Source organism: Herpailurus yagouaroundi, unplaced genomic scaffold (genome assembly GCF_014898765.1).
Source record: "Herpailurus yagouaroundi ecotype Mexico unplaced genomic scaffold, PumYag 215, whole genome shotgun sequence".
NCBI classification, from domain to species: Eukaryota; Metazoa; Chordata; class Mammalia; order Carnivora; family Felidae; genus Herpailurus; species Herpailurus yagouaroundi.
The window spans coordinates 11,076,231-11,086,143 of NW_024412446.1; the positions used below are offsets into that span (position 1 = coordinate 11,076,231).

General features: G+C 39.5%; 1 protein-coding gene across 1 annotated transcript; it reads right to left on the reverse strand.

Moving 5' to 3' along the window:
* Positions 1-4,243: 4,243 nt before the first annotated feature.
* On the reverse strand, positions 4,244-5,191 carry LOC121017385 (olfactory receptor 3A1). The gene has a single exon (XM_040455619.1). It carries the CDS (start codon positions 5,189-5,191, stop codon positions 4,244-4,246), a length of 948 nt encoding a protein of 315 aa, XP_040311553.1.
* Positions 5,192-9,913: the final 4,722 nt, after the last annotated feature.

Consider the following 9,913-nt stretch of genomic DNA (forward strand, 5'->3'; position numbering starts at 1 on the left):
CATATATATTATCATGTACACCATATACAAGCAAGCTTACATTTTATGGGATCTGGACAACTTTGATCCACTAGGGGAAAAGTTGGAACATACACAAAAATAAATTGTGTGTATTTTAAATATTTGACTTAAAAATAATTGTAAATAGGCAATCATGTGAACTTTGGCTCAGGTCACGACCCTGCACTTTGTCGGTTCGAGCCCCATGTCGGGCTCTGTGCTAGCAGCTTGGAGCCTGGAGGCCTTTAGGATTACGTGTCTCTCTCTCTGTGTCTCTCTCCCACTCACACACTCTCTCTCTCTCTCAAAAAGAAATGATAAACGTTTAAAAAAATTAAAGCAAATGTAAGTGTACTAGAAAAACGTCACTGATAAGTATTTAACCAACATTTAGATGGAAAAGTCATTATTTTCTAAGCATGACAAAAAAAGCATGATAAACTTCACAAAAATATCAGACTTCATTTGAGCAAAAGAAGCCTAAACAAAGTAAAAGACAAGTGGGAAATTAGGGAATATCTTTGCAACACAGACGGTAGAGAGATACTACCCTAAAATGTGAAATGTTGCCACCAATCATTAAAATAAAGATAAACTACCCCATGGGGCAAAAAATATGAACTGGCAATTTTGAAGGCATAAATCTAAATAAATTAGAAATAAATATATAAAAATCAATTGAATCACACTCATAAAGAAATTCTAATTTAAAAATAATGCAATATTTAATCTAATTATCAAAGATAAAAAAATTCTACTTATAACACTCAGTAAAAGCAAGTGAGGTAAGAAACATTCTCATAAACTGCCAATCAACCAACTAAAGCTGGTCGCCCTACAACCTTGGTCCAACACACACACACACACACACACACACACCTTTTATGAATATAACCAGTGAAATAATTTCAGTTATATGAACACATATACAAATGAGAATGTTAACTCCAGTATTATTAACAACTGCCAAAAATAGGAAATAAATGAAATCAATAGGGATTTGTTAAATAGATTATAGTTTACACATAAAATGGACTATCATGAAGCCTTCAAAATGGATAAAGTTGATTTGTAGGTTGATATGTAAAAAAAAAATTGTAATAATACAGAGAGGAGGGAAAGCATATTACAAAGCAGTACAGTGTTGTGCTTGCACATGTTGACGTGCATGCAAGTGTGAGCGTGTGTTCATTTGTGTGGAAAGCCAAATACCAGCTACCGCCACTTAGTTCTTTTTTAAAAATTGGATTACTGAAGGAATGGCATAAAAGAGCAACAATGATATTCTGTATTGTTTGAACCTTTATGATATGATGTATTACATGTATGATAAACATACATTGGAATAATAACTTGGAATTAAAAAAAAAAAACAACAGGCAAATTCCAAAGAAAAGGGAATCTCCCAAATCGGTAATAAAACCCTATGATTCTGGAGGGTAGACAGCATGCCCGGAATCAGTGCCTGAGTCATCACTTATGATGCTGAACAAGTTGATCCATTTTACTCCAGTGATTACACATGAAATCATCCCGTGAGCATTGAGATGAGTGTTCATATAGAAGAAAGGCTAGAGGCACAAGGAGTTTTGGAAGTAAATAAGCTCCATCGTGCAGCAGGGTTAGATGCTGGTGGGTAGGAAAAATGGTAGTAGGAAGATGTGGTAACTCTTCAGGGTAAACAGAGTGACACAGTCTTTTTGTTCATTAAAACTAGTAGAATCAGAAGGGATTACAAGTGGAAGAACCTTGATGGTTACCTTGTGCCTGTCAAGTACAGGCCCAGACAAGGTTGAGAACTTATTCAAGGTCGAGAACATTGCCGATGAGAGGAAGTGATGAAGTGAAGACCATGTTGTAGATCTTCCTGGACAGTTTCCTCGACCCTTGGAGGAAGCTCCATTTGCATTCTTGAAGTTTATCTGATGGCTAAGAAAGGATCAGGAAAGAGCGATCTTCCTCCCTGCCCCGCCCCCCACCGCCCCCCCACCCCTTGTCTTTTGACAGTCTTGGCTAGCGTGACCCAAAAGGCAGAGAGTAAGTTGATAAGGTGGTTGGTTAGTCATAGACTCTGGTGACATTTGAGGTGGACAGAATACCCAGAACTTCTTTTCATCTCTTTTGTCATCTGATAAACCTCCCTAACATTCTCAGAACACTTTCTTGTAAGAGAAACTGAAAATGTGTCCCTTGGACACTTTTTAGCACTTTCAGTGAAATTTGAAAATTGCTTTATTCATGGTAGAAAAGATACACCACAATGACAGTGTGAGGGTCGCATAAACTGGTTATTGCTGGACACTCTAGAACAGGAAGCAGCGCTGTACAGAAGCCCAACTTTTTCGTCTCTGACCCACTAATTTTGTTTCCCCCCTTCTTTCCTCTGACCTTTTAACCATCTCAAGGTATCTTATCCTATTTCTCTATCTTTCTCGTCTCTACTCTCTGTGTACCCCATTCACTCCTCTCCAGTGCCCTGAGCCTTCACTCTCAGCCCATTTGTTTGCAGTTCTGTCCTATTTCTCCCCGTGTCCCTCTTTCTTCTTCATTTTCCTGCAAACTCTTCACCTCCAGTCTTGTTTTGCTTCCCTCCCTCATGTTCTTTCTCTTCATCTCTGTCTTACCCAGTCCTTTCAATCCTTTCACTTCCCTGAAAACTCACAGAGAAGCTAGGACACAGTTCAGGTCAAAGGGATGTTTTGGGGCAAGGAATCAGGAAACATCAGTGACAGAGTAGAGATGCCCACAATAGGCGATTCATCTCAAAGGGAGGCTAGAAGGAAAATAAAGCCAAATACTGATGGGATGAAAGCTTAGGATGTAGCATGCAAGATGAGAGAACATTCTAGGTTAGAGACTGTTCTCCTACCGAGAAGGGACGTTTAGGGGAGCATCACTATATGGCTTTATTTACAGATATGGATGATCTCAGCTGGAAGATTTTGGGACTGAGAGGATTTAGAGAGGAAGTTCATATGGAGTATTTTGGGGTTTTTCATGCGTAAATAATATTTTCATTACAAAAGATTATCTTTTCAAATGATTTGAAATATATCAGGAAAAACAGACGAGGAACATTAAATTTGTATTATAAGGTTTACCATATTTATTAGTGGAGTTTTAAAAATTTGCACACATGAATCATGCTCTCCAGAGGTACTAGAGAACATATACCCATACAGCTTCCTCTCTGTCCCCTCTATATCCTGTGATATCTTCATGTGATAAGAAAAGAAAGTTCCTGTTTTGGTTTGTAGAAATCTGATAGGTGAAATAAATTGAATCTGATCTCTAGGTCCATGTTTTAAAACCAGACTTGGGGCGCCTGGGTGGCGCAGTCGGTTAAGCGTCCGACTTCAGCCAGGTCACGATCTCGCGGTCCGTGAGTTCGAGCCCCGCGTCGGGCTCTGGGCTGATGGCTCAGAGCCTGGAGCCTGTTTCCGATTCTGTGTCTCCCTCTCTCTCTGCCCCTCGCCCGTTCATGCTCTGTCTCTCTCTGTCCCAAAAATAAATAAACATTGAAAAAAAAATTTTTTTTAAACCAGACCATCCATAGCTGAACTTGAGGGAATCACATGACCTACTAATGGATGCAAGGCGTGGTGGGAAGGCTTCTTTTTTTAAAAAAATTTTTTTCACATGTATTTATTTTTGAGAGACAGAGCCCAAGTGGGGGAGGGGCAGAGAGAGAATGAGACACAGAATCCGAAGCAGGCTCCAGGCTCTGAGTTGTCAGCACAGAGCCCGACGTGGGGCTTGAACCCACAAACTGAGAGATCATGACCTGAGCCAAGTTGGACACCCAACCAGCTGAGCCACTGAGGCGCCCCAGTGGGGAAGGCTTTGGATATTTTGGGGAAGCCAGACTATAACCAACCAAAGAGTCATTCCCTGTGAGACATGAACCTGTACTAGTCGAGGCTCTGAGATTTTGCTTCTACCCAGAGAAAGGAGCACACAGTGTCTGAAGTTGTAATTTGTCAAAGGGGTTGGCCTTGACATGGCCCACACACCTATTGACTATAAATTGCACATGGTTTCTTTGGGAAACAATAACTGTTATCCCTAATTAAAACAAACAAACAAAAAAACCAACCAACCAACCAAACAAACAAAAAAACCTCCTGTGCAGGGAGACAGAAGCAACTCTGGACGGTTAGTCTTAGTTACTGGCTCTAGAGGATTTCTTCTTTAGTCCAGAAAGGGAAAAGGAGGGAGTGACACTCCAGACCTCAGGACCTTGTCAAGCCAGTGGTCGCCTCCCCATGAGCACTCTCCAGAGGGCACCCTGCACGTCAGGGTTCCTGAGGCTGTAGATGATTGGATTCAGCATGGGGTTGATGACGGTGTTAAAAATTCCAAAAGCTTTATCCTTGTCTGAAAGCTTGGCTGAACCCAGTCGCATGTAATTAAATATACCTGAACCGTAGAATATGGCAACCACAGTGAGATGAGAGCCACATGTGGAGAAGGCTTTCTTCCTGCCCTCAGCAGAACGGATTCGTAGGACTGCAGCTGTCACATGGGCATAGGAGGTGACGATGAGAGCCAGGGGAGTACCTGCCATTAGGAAACCCACAGCAAAGAGCAGCAACTCATTGAGTTGGGTGCTGGAGCAGGAGAGCTGGAAGAGCTGTGGGAGGTCACAGTAGAAGTGATTGATCACATTGGGACCACAGAAGTTCAGGGTGGATATGGCTACTGTGTGGGTCAGTGCATTAGTGAAGGCTAAAGCCCAAGACACAGCCACCAATATCCTCTGGACTGTCTGGCTCATTCGGGTGCTGTAGGTGAGGGGCTGGCAGATGGCCAGGAATCGGTCATAGGCCATGGCTGTCAACAGGAAGCAGTCCACCCCAACGAGAAGGTGAAAGAAGAAAAGCTGTGTGAGGCAGGCTCCATAGGGAACGGTACGCTCGTGGGACAGGAGACGGGCCAACATTGAGGGAATAGTGACTGTGATGCACCCAACGTCCAGCACCGATAGGTTCCCCAGGAAGAAGTACATGGGGGTGTGGAGTTTGGTCTCCACCAAGATGGCGGCCAGGATGCTGAGGTTGCCCCCAACTGTGAGCAGGTAGGAAAGGAGGAAGACTACAAAGACAACTGGCCGCAGGTCTGGTGTCTCCACCAAGCCCAGCAGGATGAACTCAGTAATGGCTGTTCTATTGTACTCAAATTTTGACTTCATTTTTCCTGCAAGGAAACATCCAAGGATATAATCTTTCTTCTCAATACATTTATCCTAAAAGAACAAATAGACTGTAGGGTGGTAAAATTTGCCACCCCAAAATGTGTGTCTTTGGCATGTGGACTATTTTAGACTGATTACTTTTAAAAAGCAGAACTCTCAGGAGAAACCTTTGCTCTCCCCTCATATGCCTAAAAGAGTTTAGATAGAAGACTTGCTCCAGGAAGGCAGCTATCACCATAGATACCAACAGTATAACATGAGATAAGTGTGGTAGCCAGGGAGCATTTTAGTGACTTTCATTCCGTAATAGAATTAATTTGACAGAAGAAAGCAAGGCTGTAAAAGCTCTCAATATAATTATGGAAGAGAACTAATTGGTATGTATGCCTTTCCCAAATGCCCCTGAAACTTTCACACCCCCCCCACCAAAGAACATGTATAAATGTATAAACTTTTAATAGAATTAAATGTATAGCATTAATAGAATTAAAAGTACAAACCTGAAATTCAGAAAATTCAAAAAGAATAAAGAATACAGGCAATAATATTTCATCACAAACCAACTTAAGGAAAAATGAATTTTAAAAACAACTCCCCGTGTTTTGAATAATCTGTAAGAAACTGTTGGACCAGAGGGAATCAAAACTTAAACTGAAGAACATCACAGAGACTGAAAAAGGGGAGCGTGAAACCAACACACATGAGAACATGTGGATTATCACCAAACCAGTGTTCAGAAACAAATCCATAGCCCTAAATGAATAGATGAAAAACAGAATGTAAAGAGGGTGGTGAAGCAATCGGATCAAGAAATTAGGAAAAGAACTTTAAGAAATGGGGAGAGGCTGGTTGGTAAAGGGGTTCAGACCTTGAAATTTTCTTTTTTTTTAAATTTTTTTTTCAACGTTTATTTATTTTTGGGACAGAGAGAGACAGAGCATGAATGGGGGAGGGGCAGAGAGAGAGGGAGACACAGAATCGGAAAGAGGCTCCAGGCTCTGAGCCATCAGCCCAGAGCCCGACGCGGGGCTCGAACTCACGGACCGCGAGATCGTGACCTGGCTGAAGTCGGACGCTTAACCGACTGCGCCACCCAGGCGCCCCCAGACCTTGAAATTTTCTAAGAGAGTAGGACTTACATAGTCTCAGACACAAAGGAAAAGGTAAACATGTGAGGTGATGAATGTGTTAGTTAACTTGATTGTGAGAATCCTTTCACAATGGAAATGTATCAAACCATCGTGTTGAACACTTTAAATATTTTATAATTTTATTTGTCAGTTACACCTCAATAAAGCTGGAAAATATAAAGTAAAGCAACACTTTACAAGCTTTAGAAAAAGAGAAATGAAATGTCCGTTACTGACGTAATACAGGAATTTCATACATGATATAAGTGGCATCTTACGTGAGTGGGAAAATGTACTATTCGATAAATGCTGGAGAGGCAATAGCACAGCTAGCTGGGAAAAACCGAAGTTGTATGCGTACCTTATGTATTTTACAGAAATAAATTCTAAATAGATCAAAGATTTAAGTATAAAAATTAGAGCAGGAAGTTTTGGGGGAAAATCAAAGAATTTTCATCATGTAAAGATGACTCAAAATAGAGAAAAAAATTTTTTTACATAATGCAAATGGATGATTCTATTAAAAGTTGAAAATTCTAGCCATTTAGCTAAGCTGGAGCCACATTTCCTTAAATCTCATTCTCTGTATGGTTGCAGGCTAAGGTTGGCTGCAAGGGGAATTTGTAGAATAGTTGTGAGACAAAATTACATACGTGTTTTCTTTTTACCTGGAAATTCCACTTCTGGGAATTTATCCAACAGATATATGATCACATGTGAGAAACGGCATTTGTGTGATACTGTTTGTTGCAGCCTGGTTTGTAAGAGCAAATAATTGAAAACAACCTGTGTTCATCGCAAGAGGGCTTAGTAAATTAATATGGTATATATCCTTACAAAAGAGTATTGTGCAGCTGTAAGAAACAGTTCTGTCTGTGCTGATCTGAAAGCTATCAAAGCCATATTACTAAATATAAAGCACAACTGGTAGAATAAATACAGCATTTTTTGGTTCGCTTTAAAAAGAAGGGAACACTCACACTCACACACACATGTATGTGATATAAATCTCCTAGTTATGGGATGAATAAGTCATGGGAATAAAAGACACAGTATAAAAATACAGTCAGTGATATTGCAGTAACGATGTAAGGGGACATATGGTAAACGTAGCATAATGTATAAACTTGTCAAATCGCTAAGTTGTACCTGAAACTAATGTAACATTGTGTATCAACTATACTCAAGTTAATAATAACTTTAAAAAACCATACATCTAGTTAAAGAATCCGATGGACTGCCATCTGGGACATTCCATCTGGAATAAATAAGAAAAAAATGGTGGAATATAAACAATTAGGAATTAGAAAGGGCTACAGCCAGAAATACAAAGGAAAAATTAAATTTTAAGAGAATACCCTAAACTATATTATTTAAGTGGAAAATTTCAATAAAATGGGCACAATTCTAGGAAAATATAAACTAAAATATATTCAAGGACAGTCTCAATACCCAAGTAAACCAGAAACAGGGAAGAAAGTTAAAAAAAAAAAATTGTCAAAGAAATAATTGCCCCAGTAGTGATCTCTAGCCTCATAAAACTGTTGAGAGAAGTTTGGTTTAATTTTGATGAATAGAATATTCTCATTCTATATAAACTTTCCTGCAACTCCAGAAAATGAATTAACTTTCCTAATATCTTTAAAAAAATTGCAGTTGACACACAATGTTACATTAGTTTCAGATTTACAACATAGTGATTGGACAAGTCTATATGTTATGCTGTGCCCACAAGTGTCACATACAACGCTTGCCATCTGTCACATCCAACGCTTTACACCACCATTGACTCTATTCCCTGTGCCATGCCGTTCATCTCCATGTTTGTTCCTCAACTGAAAGCCCATACGTCCCACTCCCCTTCACCCATTTTGCCCATCCCCTACCTTCCTTTCCCTCTGGCAGCCACCAGATTGTTCCCTGTATTCAAGGGCCTGTTTCTTCTTTGTTTTATTTTGATTTTTAGATTCTACCTATGAGTGAAATCATACGGTATTTGTTCTTTGTCGGACTTATTTCACTTATGTCATCATACCCTCTACGTCCAGCATCCCAATGCTTTTTATGAAGTTAGCACGCACCTGACACTACAAATATAAAATTTTAGGAAGAAATATATGAAATATCACTAGAGAGCAACTTTAGTTATGACTATAGAAACAAAATGCTAAATATAACTATAGAGAGTTTTAAATAGCAGAATATTAAAAGAAGTAGTCTATCATGATTAAGAGAGCTCTTACAAAAAATTGAGGCTGATCTAATATATGTAAATGTATGTATATATTAGATCAGTTGCCTAAAAAGTACCTTTTACAGGTTACAATCCATTGTTGATTTAAAAGGAAAACACCCAGCTGTAGCCATCTAAGAATAGGGGGATACTGCAGGATTATTGCTAATGGAAAGTAACAAATTATCCCATGAAAGTAGGAGCAAGAGAGGGATCCCCACCATTACATCTATTTTTATTATTGTCCTAGAATCATTACAAAATTAATGTCAAGAAATAGAAAAATCAAGTTTATATATTGGAAAGGAAGAGAAAGCAAGTGTGTTGATTGTCCATAAAAGGTAATCAAGAATTATTAGAAAAAAGTATCGAGATAAAAATCAAATATACAGAAATCCATACATTCCTTATATACCATCAATGTACACTGGTGGAAAACATAATGCAAAAAAAAAAAAACAAATTAAAAAATGAAATGCTTATGATATAATGTTAAGACTAAAGCAGGATGCAAAACTGTACAACACGGTGTTATTTCAATATTAACAAAGACAAAAAACACACACTTTCACACTCACACACAGAAACAAGACTGGGAAGAAATACCAAACTTTGTCAGTGGTTGAGTAATAATATGAATGGGCTTTATTATCTTTCTTCTCCTCTTCTCTACTTTATGATTTGTCTACAATGAATGCAGATTTTTTTTTAAGTTCATTTATTTATTTTGAGAGTGCATGCACAAGCTGGGGAGGGACAGAGAGAGGGAGAGAGAAAATCCCAAGCAGGCTCCACATTGTCAGTGCAGAGCCTGACAAGGGACTCCATCCCAGAGGAGATCATGACCTGAACCGAAATCAAGAGTCGGATGTTTAACTGACTGAGCCACCCAGGTGCCCTGCAGATTATTTTTATAGTATTTGATGAAGTACCACCTCATGGGCATGATCATGGAATACCCACTAAACCCCATATCACAATAAAGTAAGTGCACAAAAGAGAAACCAGCAATCCCTTCCCCTATGATATGTAGGTTGTCCCAACATATTTGATACCGACAGAATTTCCTTGGGGGATTCCCTGAAAACAATTGCAGCTAAAAGCTGTTAGGAGAATTACCCCGAGTGAGGCACTGTGCACCGTTCTAAGTGCTTTAAATGTATTAACTCCTTTATTCCTCACACCCCCTACTATGCGATGGATCCCATTTGTAATCCCGATTTTACAGAGAGAACATGAGTCACGTAAAGCAAATAGCAGAGGCAGGATTTTAACTCTGGTAATCTGACTCCAGAGCCCCCACTCTTGTCCTTTACACATACCACCACTCAAGGTAACCCAAGGCATCTGAAGGAT